At 39.1% G+C, this 18,694-nt stretch overlaps 1 protein-coding gene across 1 annotated transcript; it reads right to left on the reverse strand.

The window, feature by feature from the left end:
• Positions 1-1,530: 1,530 nt before the first annotated feature.
• On the reverse strand, positions 1,531-17,700 carry LOC146457927 (neural cell adhesion molecule 1-like). The gene is made up of 4 exons (XM_085091403.1): positions 17,389-17,700; positions 13,837-14,211; positions 2,415-2,672; positions 1,531-1,850 (listed from the first exon to the last, which is right to left on the reverse strand). The coding sequence occupies exons 1-4, from the start codon at positions 17,465-17,467 to the stop codon at positions 1,531-1,533; spliced, it is 1,032 nt and encodes a 343-aa protein (XP_084947529.1). The 5' UTR covers positions 17,468-17,700.
• Positions 17,701-18,694: the final 994 nt, after the last annotated feature.

Here is an 18,694-nt window from a genome sequence, read left to right on the forward strand (position 1 = left end):
AAAATATGCTTTTCCAGTGGAATCTATTCGAATCCGATGGATCCGATGGACTCCATCGGAACGACTTTCAACCCCCCCGTACAACATGAGTGCAAATCACGAATAGAAAATATGCTTTTCCAGTGGAATCTATTCGTGTCCGATGGATCCGATGGACTCCATCGGAACGACTTTCAACCCCCCCGTACACATAAGTGGAAATGTGGAAATTATTCTAAGTCTCTCACGAATAGAAAATATGCTTTTCCAGTGGAATCTATTCGAATCCGATGGATCCGATGGACTCCATCGGAACGACTTTCAACCCCCACGTACAACATGAGTGCAAATCACGAATAGAAAATATGCTTTTCCAGTGGAATCTATTCGTGTCCGATGGATCCGATGGACTCCATCGGAACGACTTTCAACCCCCACGTACAACATGAATGAAATCACGAATAGAAAATATGCTTTTCCAGTGGAATCTATTCGAATCCGATGGATCCGATAGACTCCATCGGAACGACTTTCAACCCCCACGTACAACATGAATGAAATCACGAACAGAAAATATGCTTTTCCAGTGGAATCTATTCGTGTCCGATGGATCCGATGGACTCCATCGGAACGACTTTCAACCCCCTCGTACACATAAGTGGAGATGTGGAAATTATTCTAAGTCTCTCACGAATAGAAAATATGCTTTTCCAGTGGAATCTATTCGAATCCGATGGATCCGATGGACTCCATCGGAACGACTTTCAACCCCCCCGTACAACATGAGTGCAAATCACGAATAGAAAATATGCTTTTCCAGTGGAATCTATTCGTGTCCGATGGATCCGATGGACTCCATCGGAACGACTTTCAACCCCCCCGTACACATAAGTGGAAATGTGGAAATTATTCTAAGTCTCTCACGAATAGAAAATATGCTTTTCCAGTGGAATCTATTCGAATCCGATGGATCCGATGGACTCCATCGGAACGACTTTCAACCCCCACGTACAACATGAATGAAATCACGAACAGAAAATATGCTTTTCCAGTGGAATCTATTCGTGTCCGATGGATCCGATGGACTCCATCGGAACGACTTTCAACCCCCACGTACAACATGAATGAAATCACGAACAGAAAATATGCTTTTCCAGTGGAATCTATTCGTGTCCGATGGATCCGATGGACTCCTTCGGAACGACTTTCAACCGCCTCGTACAACATAAGTGCAAATCACGAATAGAAAATATTCTTTTCCACTGGAATCTATTCGTGTCCAATGGATCCGATGGACTCCATCGGAACTTCTTTCAACCCCCTCGTACAAACATGAGTGGGAATTTTTCTAAGTCTCTCACGAATAGAAAATATAGTTTTCCAGTGGAATCTATTCGTGTCCAATGGATCCGATGGACTCCATCGGAACGACTTTCAACCCCCACATACAACATGAGTGCAAATTATTATAAGTCACTAACGAACAGAGAATATACTTTTCCAGTGGAATCTATTCGTGTCCAATGGATCACCTACTCTTGGAAAGACTTTTCACCAATAGACTTCCGGTTTTCCGATGGAAAGCATGGGGATACGACTGGAATCTATTTGACAGTATTGGACAACCCTCTCAGATGCAGGAACAAATCCATTGTCAGCTGTGCAGTTATAAACTCCAAAATCTTGATCAGAATTCATTGTCACATCCACTGTGTTTTCTTCAGCCTGCAATGAGCTGAATTTGTTTCCTTCAGGATTGTACCAGAACATGGTTGGTGTAGGAACACCTTCTGATACGCACGTTAACGTAACTGTCTGACCAATCCAGGACTTGGACACAGAGGAGGAAACGCTCTTAATAGAAGCGGTGTCTGTTGATAAAATAGCAACGAAATTGGTTACTATGCAGCATATAATTATACAATGCATTCATGAACAAGTTAACAAGAGATGGGTATTGGATTCAAGAAACAAAATCAAGGTAACTTCATTTTCCCAAGAATAAACAATCAAAAACAAGAAAAAAAAAAAAGCTGTTTCAGTTCTATGTTGATGGTATATCTTGGTTTTCATAATTTTTTTTTTCGTTTGAAACGTCAGGAGTGAGGAATGGGCTCCTGAAACGATCCTGGAAACGTGCAAATGGTTTTTGTCTTCAAAGTTGGCAATATAACAACAAAAGGTTCCGTAGTCTTTTTGGCCTCTCCTTATTCTTTTTTTCTCTTCAAGATCATTCTGAAGCTTACTGGTACCAAAAGCTGAGTGATTTGACATCGTTTCAGAAAAAGTGCTCAAGTTTTCATTTGCCACATTTTTTAAAATTACCCAATTCTAATTCTTGTTTCATGGCTTCGTCATCTTTTGCATCTTCCATTGAAGATTTATGCTCGTATATCTATTCTAACAGCGGTTTCAGTTAATTGATGTCTACTTACAGTTAACAGAAAGATTCAGTTGTTTGTCTTCACTTGCTACAGAGTTGTTCGCTTTGCAAGTGTACATTCCTGCATCTGCCCTGCTGATTTTATTAAACGTGAGTTCAGCTGTCCTTAATCCAGAACTCTTTACTTGCCCATTATGTATCCACCTCACATCTGGTACTGGTGTTCCTGTCGCTTCACAGCTGATATTAACAGCTCTTCCTTCATTGTAACTTACACTTGGAACAGCTGGGAGGGTGATCTTGGGTCCCTCTGAAAATTTGATGGAAAAAAACCCGTTTCGTTACTAGAGTTAACTAACAATCAGCATGAAATTCGTGGCTTCACTTCAATACTTTAACATAAACTGCAGCGTTAATTCTCTGATACATCATGTGTGTCGTTAGTGCTAGCGTAGAACAAATCAATCAATCAATCAATCAATCAATCAATCAATCAATCAATCAAATCGATCAATCATTTATTTATGTAACCACATAACGGGCTTAAAGCTCGTACAAAATAGGTTAGTGCTGAATAAGGTTTAAAAATTAAAATTATAAAGAAAAAAATACAAAGCCTATATGGATGTATCAGTATCGACTACTATAAAATACAAATAAAATTGTGACTCATTATAAGAACTATGTTTGCTAAATAATTCAATACCTGTATAAAATTTAAAACGCTTCATTGCTGATCGTCTTTATAATCTTGGGAAATTTTTCCTGCCTTAACCAAGGTTTAAGTGAGTTCCAGGTGTTAATAGTTTAATATGTGAAATAATTCTTCATCTAGATAGGATTCAACCTTCAAGGCAGACTAAGATTAACTCCACTACCCTTTAAGCTATAGAAGTTGCATTTTATAATTAATCCTGGAATAATTACTTCTAAACAAGACCTTCAGCTCTTCAGTTTTGAAAGCTGCATTCCTAAAAAAATAGCGTCATTTGCATACTTTATCTTCAGTCTTAACTTCAAGGGTGGGGATACTCATCCAGTCTTAAATTTCTCTCCAGACGGTCTTTTTACATATGGATATTGCCAAAGGAAGGGGGGAGAGGTTTCCTCGCATAGATAACTGGTTGACATAACAATTCTACAAGGAGACCTTTTACCACTTATTCTTTGGAAAGGGTTGAAACTAGAAAGTTGGTTAAACCCTCAAATACATACAAGGTTCGAGACTATTTGGCATACATCAATCTACTTTCTCAATACCATAAACTACAATTCGAGAGTCATTTGCTATGTTTGAGCAAGTTGGGAATATTTCAAACAGAGTCTGAAATATGTCAGACTGGCGATTGCTCATACAATACTGTATTTTTAAAATGTCCTGATGTTTTGACCTGTCTGGAGGATGAGCATCAATTACGACTGCCAACGCGTCCGTTGCGCTACCATGGACCTTAACGAAGATAATACTTATCATGACCAAAGGTTTTGCAATTTATCTCTAAGTTAACAATATCAGTTGATTCACAGAATAATCTACAGAAACACATAAAGATTTTCCCGTGAGGTGACGTGGGAACACATCTATAACTGAGCTCACATCAGCTTAGGACAGTTCTTATGTTTACTAAAACACCAAATTGTCACATGAATGGCTACTGAGAGGGTCTCAATAGGAGATAGCTTTGACGGTTACATTTTACCAATTTTGACGGTTGACGGTTAAATTATAAGGCTTTTGATCATTATGAAGGGGAAATTTCTTCCATGAGTTAAAGTTAATATTAACGTTCGTGTTTTTTTTAATATTAACAATTGTGTTCTGGAGGTTGTTTTGCGTTCAGAAACACGTTATCAATGTGGCAAATCATTAATAGTTTGGAACCAGGAGTACTTCCGGGACGGGACGGGACGGGACGGGAGTTAGTTGTGATGTCAGTTTAGACACAAATTAAATGGAAAAGACCATGAAGTAAGTATATTTGGGAACATGGTAACTGGTTTACCAGTTAAAAAGATTCTTTGAGAGTCAGAAGTCCGAGTTTAGCAGCTGAAATAGTGATAGTTGAAAGACTTGGACCTTGAAAGAATAGATAATGCCATTTTGTCCACCATCCATTTCTGATCACATTTATTATCACATCAGTATTTTCACTGTTTACGTTTGGTATGCATGTACAAGGTAACAACCTTGCCCACCTTCAACAACCAATAGCACCGAGTCAAATATTGAGGAGTCAAATCCAGTAAGTGCGCTTAATTGGCACCCATAATATCGCGCATCAGATTTAGTGATGGAAGTCAGAGTAAAGTTGGCTTGGCCAGAAGATGGACCCCCACTACGACTTCCACTCACACGTGTGCTATATGACGGTGGACCTGATAATGACGCTACACCAAGCTGGTTAATAGTTACTAGTACTCCATTACTTTCAAGGTCATCCGCATCTATTTTCTTTAATCCCCATTTTAACACTATGGCAACATCACCAGAGAAGCTCCAGGTAAAATTCACAGTAGACCCAACTGAACCTGTCACAGATGTTCCATTATACTTGTGTGGTGGTATAAATTGTAGGAGACCTCCAACTAAACAAAACACAGATATTACTCAAGGCTTGATTATTTTTTTCAGTATTGATTAGATATTTCATGTAGTGCGGAGCGCAACGTTTTCCACTTAATCAAATCACTTACAAGTGCTTGTGCAATTGGCCCGTAAGTCCTCCACTTACGAGAACGATACGCCACTAATTATGGCTTACATATGAAAACCAAACAAAAGAACGAACAACAAAATAATGCCTCTAGCCATAAAAGCAACGGAGCTGCATAGTCATGCCAGAGACCACTGAGTAAAAATAAAAATCAGAACAAGTGTAGGCCCATTGGAAGATTGTCCTAAAGTTCGAACGATGTTGTCATATCCGTAGGTCAATTCGCTCTTTCGCATCCTTCACGCTTAGTTAAAATTACTGTCAACATTACTCCAACTTAAGCTACTTGCTGCAACTGTCACGCGTTATGAACTAATAAAGCCTTCCGACTACCGCCGATAGGAACGAGTTTCAATGTTTTGAATTTTTTAAGTATTCTCTGCTTTCATACTTCGAGTCAGATGGAAGTTTTACTAGCTCATTTATTATGCTTTATTTAAGCACATTTAGATATCCATATCAGACGCATTCATTACTTCAAAGGCCTTCGCTGCGGTATCAGACATCGATGGCATTAATGATCATCATTGGACATCAGTAATTTTTGTCAAAAATTAGGATGTAGGTAACATATTGCATACTGTCCTCAGTAGATTAATTGGAATTGCCGTAATCATAAGACGAAAGCAAGATTTTCAACTTCATTATTTTTATTGCATAAGGCTGACTGGTAATTGAATCACTGTCACTTAAATTAGTCCATAGACTGTACGAGAGGAACCTTCAGCCTAGCGTGGACAAACCGGCCATGAAATGCAAATGCTAAAAATGTACGTAGCAGCGATCAGACTCAATTGACTCAGCATTGTACGATTAACCCGTATATGTTTGATCTACAATGATCTAATACTGAGCTAGCAAATAGAAAACACGCCTGTGCAGCCATCAATAAGAAGCGTGACAAGTCATAAAGAAGTTAATATACGTATCTTCATGCGGAAATAGAAACATTGCAAGGAAAATGCAATATTCTATGGATGCTTGCTTCGCGTATAGAAAGCACATCTTACTGACCGGTTAAAATTCAGACAAAATATATGTAGTGGTCATACGATAGTTTTGTTTCGCATCTAACTGTTCCAAACCACGTGACTAACACTTGGAGCGGAAGTTTCACTCTTTAGAATTTAACCCTTCAATGACGCGAATGGCCCTAACACACTGTAGCATGTCCGCAAGGAAAAGGGAATCTATGGATGTTATTTCCGCGTTTGTACAAAGCGCATTTTACTAACCGGTTGGAAATCCAGGCATATGTAATATATTATTTCGGCTGATGCAGTGGTCAAACGATAACTGCTATGCGTGACTGACACTTGGAGCGGACGTTTCACTGTTATTTACTCTAATTTAACCCTTCTACAACTCTAACGGGCCTGGTTTATTGTTGGTCTCTATTGACCCATGCCACGTGCAGAAAATTACCCAATTTAATGAAGCGAAGTCGGTAAGGAACTCACGTCACCATTGTCGTGTAAAGTTCAAATTGGTCAAAACACGATATAAGAATGGGGGAAGGAGGATTGCGCAATAAATAACTTTGCGCTGAGTTTGCCACAAAGACAGACAGACAGTAGTATCACATTTCATCGCGTGACTTGTTATCATGGCGACGCAATTTGACGGAAGGAGGGGAGAAGACAAGGCCCCCACCACCACCACTCAAGCAAGACGAAGGATATCAAATAAAGCAGAGTGGCCTTCTCAGCAAATACTATGATTTTATGATCGCGTTTTTACGATCCTTTCATCTTTTGTTTCACCTTTACGTCTCAGATCCTTCTTTTGATTCATAATACGTGGCCACATAAAAAAAAAGAACTTTCGATGTCAAAAAGAAAGAAGGAGAAAATGGAGGGGGGGGGGGGGGGAGGGAGTCGACAGAATTGATTGAAAAAAAAAAAAACAAACAAACAAACAAACAAAGAAAAAGAAAGGTTTATGGGTAGGTTTATGGGTACTGGATTGACACCCAAACAGTATGTTGCTAAAGGTCACGGGAATTTATTTGACTGAATTGAGTACACTTTGAACGAGAGATTCGAGAGACTTTTGGGGAATACTCTGGTACTCTGTTCAATTCAGTATAGACCTCAAGATTAACGCAGCGTTTATAATCTATGTACCATTGTTAAATCTATGTGTGATTGTGTGTGTCCTGTGCTGAGGGGTTTTTCTAAGGCAATTTTTATATTTCCTCTGATTTACCCTTCTTATAGGAAAATGATGTTAAGACGTAACGACCACACTTGATATGCTCAAATTCCTCTGAAATGGTTGAATTAAGCATCGAGCTCAACGTCTGATCGTTTCTACAGTTGTTAATTACCACTCAAATCCTACACAAGGAAATCTTTCAAAAATTAGATGTTAAACTGATAATAATGGTAGCCTGGGCGTGCAGGTAGATAATTCGAATACTCCTTGCGGTCTGTTTCAAGTTAGATAATTTGTTACTGACAAATCTTTTAAAACATCTATAACAAACAACAAGCTTACTCACCTTCAACAACCAAGTGGAAATAATCAAAATCTTTTTTGTCCTGGATTTGATTCAATGGATTTATGTTGCAGCCATAAGATCTATCATCATTCAATGTGATGGAGCTAAGAGTGAAAATGACCTGACCAGACGTTAGATCACCACTACGACTTCCTTTGGCACGTCCAGTGTATGCTTGATTTATTACTGGGTCACCTGTTCTAGGTATAGTTACAATTACTAAAGCAATGGTATTCGCACCAGATGTCTTGATTCCCCATTCAAATGATCCAAAAGTACCAGTCAGAGAGAAGCTCCAGGTGAAATTCACAGAAGACCCAACCAATGCTCTGACAATGCCTCCACTGTATTTTGGAGTTAACTGTAGTTGGCCTTTTCCACGTTTTTTGAAAACAAATAATTTAAGAAATCAGTTTGACCTTGACTCTGATTATTTTTTGTCAAAAGAAACGGTTTCATATTCCGGAAAAGCGCTCGATTTCTTCTACCAAGTTAGTTTTCAATTCACCACATCAGCAATATTTTGTCATTCGCTTGATGCGCAACAGAAGCGGATCAATTCAGTAGTTCAGGGGTAAGCACGATCCAAGAATTAACAAAACTTTGTCGCCGCTAGTCTTTGGCAAGGTCCGATTCAGCTATCAAAAGGCTCGAGTGGAAGGAAGGGAGTTGTGGCTCTGGTGAGAGGACATTCCTAGGAATGTGTTCCCTTTAGCCACAACACCGGTGCTATTTTGACACTTTGGCAGAGTTACCATAGCAATAACCACAAAGCCATGTGATTTCTTTTCTTTAGGTTCCTCGCCGTTCTCTTTGCAGGTATTTTGCTCTTCAAGGTCTCTCGAATTATTTTTTTTTTCTCATCGTGATTTCGTTTTCAGATAAGAAACATTCTTCATCACTCAGGGGCACATAATTTATTTTGGAAGCCAGGGCGGTTGTTCAATTAACGGCATAAATTGAGTTTGCTTACATGACTTTTTTGTATGAAGATTCAGAAACCGAGAAGTCAAACGGTTTGTAGAAAAGGAACAACTAGGCTATTTCTGCATCACTGTTCAGAGCAAAGTTATCTTAGAAAAAGGTTTCAGAAAATTTCATGACTAACTGTGTATCTGCAATCAATGAGATTACACTATTACATTGTTATCATTTGATCAAGTACCAACACTTTCTATTTCTAAATGAACGCGAAGCAATATATCAACATGAAATAAACCTTGAAGATTTGTCCAACTGATGTTTTGATTAACGCTATTTCTCCAGCGAGAAGCGGCTGGAGTTTATGTTGGCCTTAGTTTCAAGTTGGAACCAGCCATAGCGAAAGAACACTTCAGTAATCAAAAGGATCTAAAAAAAAAATGTAATTTATTTGATTGGTGGAGAATTTAGAGTCCTCAGTGAAGAGCAAGATGCATTGACAACAAGTCAGCGATGCTGCAACACGTATTTCAATTTGATTCATTGCCTTCAGTTTTAAACGACATGAACGTCCTAATAATCAAAAATTCTTTGTTTTAAATGGTTTTCATCTTGCTGAAACCAAATCAAATGAGAGGCCTTCAGCTTGATCGACGGTAATGGACTTTTAAATAGTTAATCAGTTTTTTTTTTTTTTTGCCATTTAAAATACTCTCCGAATCAAAAGTTTTCTTAAGCTAATCCTTGCTCATCCGTTTCATCCCTCTCTTTCTTATCTGGGGATAATCGATCCAATAAAATGGCAAATTGCATTTAGGGAGTGTTCACTATTTATGGGGAGGGGGGCTGGCAAATGGGGAAACGGAACGTTTGGAACTTTTTGTGCCCCCCTCAATGATGAAGGATAACTCCCCCCCCCCCCCCCAGCTAGAACATGTAAACGTTTATCACCCCCCCCCCCCCCCCAATAATGCATTTATTATCAAACCATACTCTCATCCTCCACTTAGCGCTTTACTCGCCTGCCTTTTGCTTGCTCCATTAGCAGTAGAAGAAACTATTGCGTATGTTAATGTACAGGTTGAAGTGATACAGAGTGTAATCACTAGTCTGGAAAATACCACAAGGCAGCAAGAGAGGGTAGTTGGGCAATTGGCAGACATTCAAAAAAAAAATGGAGTGAGTAGGAGGCGGAAAGAGACCAAGAGAAAGGCAAAACAGAGGAAAGAAAAGAGAAAAAGACTTTGCCGAGCTGCAGTTGTGGAGTCCTTGACTGGGCAAAGTGCAGAAGAAGTTATATTGCCACTGTCAGATGACATGATCTGCCTGCAAAACACTGACAGCCTTCACCTAACCGTTCTAGTGAAAGGCCTAGAACAACTTATTTCTGAGGGCGGCCTATCTGTTGGTGCAGTCAGTGAAATCCAAACATATCTAAGAAGCAAATCCATTGAATGGAACCCATTTGCTGTGTAAACTATTGGTGTGAGATTATGGTTTGATTTACTGTGGTACAAGTACATTAAATGTCGTGCGGTTCTGGAAGAATTAAAAAAAACCCAAAACTAATGATATCAACCCTTAAACTTTTTTGTCCCCCCCCCCCGCCTCTTCCCCAGATCGAGAGTAAAACCTCTCTGCCCCCACCTAAATAGGGGAGTAAACTTCGCTTGCCCCCCCTCCCATTTGCCAGGCTCCCCACCCCCCTTCCCATAAATAATGAACACTCCCTTAGCATTTGTTTCGTTTGCTACACGAAATAAGAAAAAAAGTTAAATCCGCGATTAATTTGGGAATTAAACTACCATTCTGTCCTGAACAATACGAATCATTCGACCGTGTCATAGCTTGCCATGTCATCCAGATCCAAGTTATCTACTCAGACGTACCTTCAGCCATATGTAAATTTCGCCGGATTTTTTTTAGATAACAAAGCACTATCCCTCCGAGTATAAATTGTGCTTATATCACTGGGAACGCGCCTTCAATCCCTAACTTGAATGACATACGCCTTACAGTCAAAAATTATTGATACTTTGTAACCGAGGCGGAAAATGTCTACTGCTTCATACTCGGTACAGAAAAGGGCATCAGACTGAACGTGTTCATCAACATCATCAGTTCATCAGTTCATCAACATTTATATGTTACCAGCAATAGAGATATAAGCAATGAATATGCTTTACTGGGCCACTCATAAATCCTCTGTTGCAAAGTTGTCTTAACTTAACAACCATCTTTAAAGGGAATGAAAGCACAACATACCTGGCTTCGGAAATAACAACATGGCCATCAGGAACCCGCGGACTGCAGTTATTACAGGTGGCTTTACAAAATACATCTTACCATATTGCCAACAGGTCATCGCAAAATCGTTCTTAATGAACGTCAGTACGAGAGATGTACCGAAATTAAGAAGGAGTTAAAATGACCGATTCTTCACCGGACCTACCGTCACTTGCGCTACAATCGCACGTGACCTGTGAAGCGGAAGTTCGACATCAAAGTGAAGTCACGCCAAAAAGAATGCGGTAATAGCTTCATGACTTCCGTCACGATTAAAAGGCGGCAGTCAATGTAGCTTGTGTAGTTCTCGTATTTGGCATAGCTCATGCAGTTCGGTAGCTCTTGTAGTTCCTGTATATATCTGCCGACGAGTCTGTTATTCCTGGGGAACTTGGGACAACTTATTAATTAAAATCATAGCAATTAAACACTCCTAAAAGAAACGAACGTTGTTGATCGTCTCGATGGGCAGACCCTTGGATTATACTTATAACTGCCAAACCGGGACATTTTCGTATTAGTTTCGCATGTGATTCGAACAGTACGACAAGGAATACAAATAACAACCAACATGCATATATTTTTTTTTAATAGCTGTGTAGCCTGAATCAGTGAACCTCTCTTAATTCTTCCTGTAAACTTAAAAAAGAGCCTATAAAGAAGTACTGTCTCCTTTGTAGATTCCATGTTGCCATGCGTCTGTTCAGTAATAGATCACAGATGACGTCAAAATGTGGTAAGAACAAAAAAGTGGCACACGAGGCGCAGCAGAGTGAAGTCTTGGCAGGTGGTCAGGTGGTCTTAACACAATTTGACGTCTTCTGTGATCTATTACTGAACAGACACACGACAACATGGAGCCTATTTGTTTTATATAATAAAGAAGCAAAAGTTGTTAATGGTCACGTCGACTTTGCGTCTGTCGTTTAATAGATCATAAGTAAGAACCAATCAAAATGCTTGTAGAATTCAGCTTATTATATAAATTCTTATAATCTGCACCACATTTTGCAAAAAGAAAATCCAGAACGATACAGATAAATGCAATCTAACAGAATATCTATTGACAGTGACAATGTGTACGCCAAGTATAGAACATAGTCATTCACAGCGTAATTTGTCATTTTAGTTGCAAAGAAATGTTAGTGAATTTCATGCATAATCAATTTCTCACTGAGTGGAGTTCTGGAGTAGTGCAAAAAAAAAAAAAAATGTGCAAGGAAGCCACAACACTTTGCAGGTGTTGGCTAATAGTTTCTTGCTCATCAAAACAAACAAATTAGCTGATAAATATATCTATAGTTCTAGAAATAAAGTTAGGACTCAGTCAATAACTGTTCTACAATCAACATCTTGTAATGAAATGTACATGAAAAGAAAGAAAAGAGACGTAAAATAACTCATTAAGGAGTGAATTTAGCTCATGAATGAAATTCAATTCAATTTCAATTCAATTTTATTTTTCACACGTACAACGAGATTCAATACAATACAACTATTATATTCTTAATTCAATACTGATATAACAGGTGTATACATACTGTGTGACATTTATTTTGGCAGCAATACCTGAATCATGGCTCAAATCACTTTTTTTTGTGCACAGGTTATGTCGCTGCTATTCTGCAGCCAATACCTAATAAATGAAGGATCCACAGTGATAGGAGTAGGTAGAGTAATCACTCTTCCCCTGGACATTGTGACCACTCCTGGTACTGTGGTACACAGAAGTTGCAAATCCGGAACAAAGCTTCCACAACAACTGTGTTGGACAAGGAGTTGGACAAGTATTATTTGGTGAAAGCACAACAAATCAAGACTGTAACCGACAACAGCCCCAGCCAGTACTAATTACAAAACCAGTACCAGCCTTGGGAAAGGATGACAGGGTAGTGAACTATGGATTGTAAGTTTTGAACATTGGCACGTTAATGGCTGTAATTGCATGACACAGAAAAGGGTGATGGTGAGCGTAATCCGAGAAATGTGAAGCTGCTGATATTATTTTTAGATCATGATCCAAGGGAATGAAGCATGCGACTCCTTAATTGGTCCCGAGGAACAATACGTGTTGTTGTTCGTCCATTAGTACCTGCTATTCTATTTATCAGTTATATCGCAGGGAGACATTAAGCAAACAGAGAGGGAAGAAAATCCTGTTTCAGACCATTGTTCTTGCCAACGACCGGTGCCCGGGTAGTAATGCCAGTAGCCGGACACAGTGCCAAGATTTTTGCTCGGGCGCCCAAAAAATATATGTTTAGACTAGTGTGCGACGCAGAGTTTTTTTTTTTTTCTGCTTTAACTTTTATTTATTACTTATAATTTAAGTATTAAGAACTACTGTTTATAATTATTAATTTTAAGATGGCACGCCGATAACAGGACTCAACGACAAGTCACTGGCTATAAAATACCAGCTACTGGAAGGAGATATTCGCAAGTTGGAGGAATCCATTATGCGCTGCATTTGAGTTGAAAGACGGAAGAACGTCATTTTCCTGTGTGGACACGACACCTGCCATAGTTGTGCTTCGCAGCTGAAGACCATATTTTTTTCTCTGAACAGAGATAAGTGCTGTAACGCATGTGCGCATGGTGACTGAATTTACAGTGTGATTGTTTAAACGTTTTCGAGATGTATATAAGAATTTTCTATTAGTCGCAAAGACGAAAAATATTTTAAGGTGTGTGGTGTGAGGAAGGGGTTAAGGCATATATCTGACTGACTGTTTTAGACTATGCTCTCAAATGTTTTCCAGTGCTACAAGTTTAATAAAGAGATTGTTATAGGCTTGATATAATATAACTTAATATAATAATTTTTGATGAAGTTGCACAATTACAGTTGTATATTTAAACTCTTCGTTCCTGGATAACAAATATGATGACCTTGACATGATATTTAAATTTTGGACGAAACATACATTTAGTAAGTAGTTTGATAAACTTGAATAAAATCGTATATTGCAACTTCTGTTTCCGAGGAACGAACTTAAATAAATACAAGTACAGTCAGTACCTTTAATACAAAAGATATAAAGACTCACCTACGACAACTAATGCCACAGTATCAAATAGCATGTCATTGAAATCTGATGAGATCGCACTGCAGCCATAGATTTTCTCGTCGTTTTTTGTGATGTTAGCAAGACTGAAGGTGGCCTGTCCAGCAGATGAATCCCCATTAAAGGTTCCATTTACTCGTTTAACGTATCCATCAGGAGCAGGAGGAGTAAATGGTATCATACCAGTCTGGTCAAGAAGTACCAGTGTGGTAACCTGATTTACGTTGTCCTTCTTGATTCCCCAACTTACTGTTCCAGTGTCACCAAGTAAGCTCCATGTGAATGTCACTGTGGAGCCAGAAACTCCATTCACACTGCCTCCTCTATATGATGATGTAAATGTTAATGTACCTTGGACTGGAAAACAAATGTGTTCAAAGTTTCAATGGCTCAGTAGAATTAGTGTATATGAAGAAAAGAAAGAAAAACATTGTTATGCCAACTCAAGTGCTACTGAGTTAGAACTAGTCGGTATTGGCCCGCTCCCGGTGGGCCAGGTTTAATTTTTTATGCCATTAGATAACGTCAGTAGCTCATGGTCGTGTAGATCGTGTAGATAGAAGAACCTGTTTTTGAGTAGCCTATAGCAGGCAGAGTATTATTTGATGAAGTGATCATCGCAGTGAATTTAATTAGAAAATTCACTGCGATGATCACTTCTCACTTTCATCTACATCCGCAGTTCCTATATGAATCATTTCATATACTTTACATCATTTCACTCCTCTCAAGGGAAAATGGGAACCTACAATTGACCTTTCTCCCAATGTGTGGCTTCATAGCTTAGTTGGTAGAGCATCGCACCGGTAACGCAGAGGTCAGGGGTTCGAATCCCGTTGAAGCCTGAATTTTTTTCAGGCTTCTAAATTCCAATTGCATAATTGGAAAATTCACTGCGATGATCACTTCTCACTTTCAGAGTATTATTTGCTCATTTGGTTTACAATGCGAAAGCTCACAGCGCCTTATTATCCGTTTAAGGGGCTAATTGTAAAGTGGCTAATCAGACATGTAGAGCCGTCACAAAAACTTGTTCAACTTAAAACTTAATAATAACATTCTTTGTGGAAGATACATGCAAGTGGAGTTAATTAGCAAGGCAGACATATTTGCCCCCCCAAAAAATTGCCTTTCTCAAGTTTTTCTTTCAACTTTTTGTTTTTTAATTAAAAATTAACACATAGGAATGTGACGGCTAGGTGAATGCGCAGAATTAAAGTTACATGGGAGGGGAGCAGTTCCCCCATCTTCCCCATTCCCCCTCACCACGCTGAGGAACTCAAAACCAGCCCAACGGGAAAGGGGCTAAGACGTCTTCATAAGTATTTACAACCTACCCGAGAATAAAATTCAAACAACATTCAAGACCAGAAATTTTCCAAATTAATTTCTTGCATAGATCCAATATTATTAATTATAAAACTATTTTAGCTTTCTGCCTGTAAAATAAATATAAATATAATAATAATAATAATAATAATAATAATAATAATAATAATAATAATAATAATAATAACATGCTAAAAATCTAATACACAATGCATTCGGGTCGTGGACATAATGGACATAAATCGACCTAAATGGGCTACTATATACAGTCATTTCAACTAACGTTGTCGGTTCAAAGCATGAAGCTAAAAGACAAGACCGAAAGTTTACGTGAGATTTTTTATGAATAAATTCATCAAAATCAGTCATGCCTGGAGAAAACAATAGGTTGTAATTAGCAGTACGATGACCTGCACGTGCAAGGATGATTTTGATGAAATTATTCATAAAAAATAATCCCACAAAACATTGCGGTCTTGTCTCTTAGCTTGATTTTAATCCGACAACGTTAATTGAAATAGCTGTATACTGAGAACGTCAAATCTTAAAACATGTCTTTCACGCAGTATCATTACACATCTCAGCACAGTCAAATTCAGTTGTCACTCATAACACACAATGTCTTAAGCTATGTGAGACAGGAAGACACTGGGACACTATTACCAACCACCATCACCTTAATTTGATCTACTCACTACAGTAAGAGGAATAGATTTAGCCGCAGGTATTATCATTGGATCTTTATTTAGCCGTATATGTATTCATTCAGAGAGTGCTCCTTCAATGGTGAACTGGTGCATTCATGCATGGATACCTTTCGCGTATGGTCAATATTAGTATAACGGTTTTGGCTAGTTGCACGCACAGCTCACCAAAGTCGGCGTTATGTAAGAGTATGAAGTTGAAATAAGATCAAAATAAACAAAAATTTCCCCTCGAAAGTCTAAAATAATGGCAATGAAGTCTGAAACAGTTCACCTGGTATGCCCTGTGTTTACATCGCTTCTAGGAGCTCCCGAAAGCAAGGTTGGAAATTTGAAGAGAGCACTTCGAAACTCTAGTCGCTAAAATTCGCTTGAAACTCAAGTACACGCTTACTGGCCTCACCATATGGGAAAAAGGAAAATTCAGCGGATCCTTTCTGTGCAACTCATTCTCCAAAAAAATCCCTTTTTAAGACATTGGCCTTCGTTGTATACAAAGTTGAAGTTAAATCCGGCGTCATAACTGCCGCAGACGTCTATTTAACAAGCCTTTATGTAGCAAGTTTTACTCCTACTCTAACCTGGGTATCAGGCCTTCCTAAGGGGTGAGGAAGTGTTTTCTTCCCCCCCCCCCCCCCCCTTCCCGAAAATCCTGATACTCAGGATTTAGTCCTACTCTGTTCGACAGGCTGGCAAGTTGTGTTCTTGGCAAGTTTCTGAAGCCAGTATTTGACGAAAGAGAAACTAGCTTTACAGAAGGAACTAGAAATACCAATATAACTAATCTGTCTTATTACCCGAAGATCATTTTTTCAAAGAAACTTCCAAAACGGTGATATAGCCCCAATCCAAATGACAAAACGCCAGAGATGAGTTAGTCGTATTCATTTTATCGAATCAATGTTGAAATATAACTTCATTTATCTTCGCTCATTGAAATTCTCAACCTGCCGCCTGTAACTCGGTTACACTCAAATGTCACCTTAATAGCTCTCGTGGCGTGACTTGGGTTGCCTGTGGTTTTACTCAGCTCCATCCAGGCACTGGATCAATTGATTTGCATTCTTTGTTACCCGTTCGTTGTGTTTCGCCTAAGGTGAAACTGAAGTTTATCAAATGTCACGCTCGATTGAACTGAAAACTCAGCATATCATGGCTACCCAGCTTTAAGTTCAAAGCATCAATATTGAATTTAATGGGATTGAACCAACCAATAAGCAATATCAAATGCTACATTCTGGCTTCTACGTTAAGCCTGACTCAATAATTTAGGTGTCATGATCTCTCGCTTCAGCCAGCGGCGAGCAAACTTCATGAGACCTAGACGCAACGGTGGTTCTTTAGCCCAAGCGAATTGAATCGGTTCATCGTCAACACTTTGATTAAACTGAACTCAAAACATTTCAACGCAATCTTCAACGTCTGAACGAACACTAGTAATAAAGTGATCCTGATAACACATGCATTAACAATTTTGGAAATCTATACAAGGAATACATACCGGCTTGCGGAAGTAGCGACAGTGTAAGAAAGATACAGCAGCCGACTACAGGAACTCGTGTCCAGTTTGTCAAATGCATCTTATAAATGCTGTAAATAACAGTCAGAGGACCGTTTTGGGAGAAAATAGCACGGATATGTTGTTCCTATAACCTAAAATCCAGAAAGAGAGCCGAGGAGTACTAGGAACAAGAAACGGCAAATCCAATATGGCGGAAGGTCACAGGTTGTGTTTATTTACATGAAATGTAAGGCATCATTCAACTGAACCTCTTCTAACGCAATGGACTAATTCCGATAACTGAATTTTATGCCGGCTAGCTCCTAGCTGACTACGGAGTTGAAGCCGTAAATATTTTTGTCTTGAATAAATTTATACGAAGTCATATACTATCCTTATAGTTTTAAATTTTCCTTTCTATGCTCTTTAGTTATCGAGGAAATTGTTAGCTTTCGTTTAAGAGAGTGCGCTTAGAGCATCATTTTTAAGGCCTGAAGCGATGATCTTATCAATGATCTTAAACGACCTTACCTGGTATAAACAGATATCCGAACAATGTGACGAATTGACGATTCGAGGAATTGACGAATTGACGACAATTGACGAATTCATGAAATTAAATGTGCTAAGGGACCGGTCATTATTTATCGCCTGAAGGGGAAGGGGAGGGGGAGGGGGGGGGGGGGGGAGTCGGAGTATTTTTGTTTTCACATCGGAGCATTTACCTGATCCCCCGTAGAGTATCTAGTTTTTTAAAGATCCCCCCTTATTGGTAGTGAAAAGTTTCATGTCCCCCCCCCCCCCCCTTTCTCCCAGCCACCGCCAAATAACTTTTTGAATATGCAAGTGATATCTTTAATAGTGGTACTTACGTCTCACGGACCTTGAACAACAACGGTAGATATTTGCTCGTCAGATACGCACTGAATTGTCGTGGAAGAGCCAATCTCAGGCTGTTCATCCAAATCCACGAAAACATGGTCATCGTCGCTCTCTGCCTCTTCACTTTCGGATTTTTCATCCTCGGATTCCACGTCATCTTCATTACTCGACAGTTCTTCTGTTATCACAGTCTCTTTATTCTGTCGGTTATAGTGACATCGAATGGCCTTAACTTTGTCACGTTTCCGACCCACAGTCGTCAAACCATGCTTGTTGAGATACAGGTCCAGTTCTCTTACTCGCAACTTTTTAACTTTGCCACCCTCGATGAGGTTATCCCATTGAAAGTCCTTGTACGTTCGTTCGGCTTCTTGCCTTCTTCGCTCCTCAGCTGCTCTTGTTCTCATGTCTTTTCGGATCTCAA

Source organism: Pavona decussata, unplaced genomic scaffold, assembly GCF_977016875.1.
Source record: "Pavona decussata unplaced genomic scaffold, jaPavDecu1.1 SCAFFOLD_236, whole genome shotgun sequence".
NCBI classification, from domain to species: Eukaryota; Metazoa; Cnidaria; class Anthozoa; order Scleractinia; family Agariciidae; genus Pavona; species Pavona decussata.

Bases quoted from the DNA above. Each gene is read 5' to 3' on its own strand.
- LOC146457927 (XM_085091403.1), bottom strand. From the start codon at position 17,467: ATGCATTTGACAAACTGGACACGAGTTCCTGTAGTCGGCTGCTGTATC. The intron at 14,212-17,388 runs GTATGTATTCCT...TTTGTTTTCCAG, and splicing joins GTCGCTACTTCCGCAAGCCG to TCCAAGGTACATTAACATTT. The intron at 2,673-13,836 runs GTGAGTCTTTAT...TCAAATTTTCAG, and splicing joins TGTGGCATTAGTTGTCGTAG to AGGGACCCAAGATCACCCTC.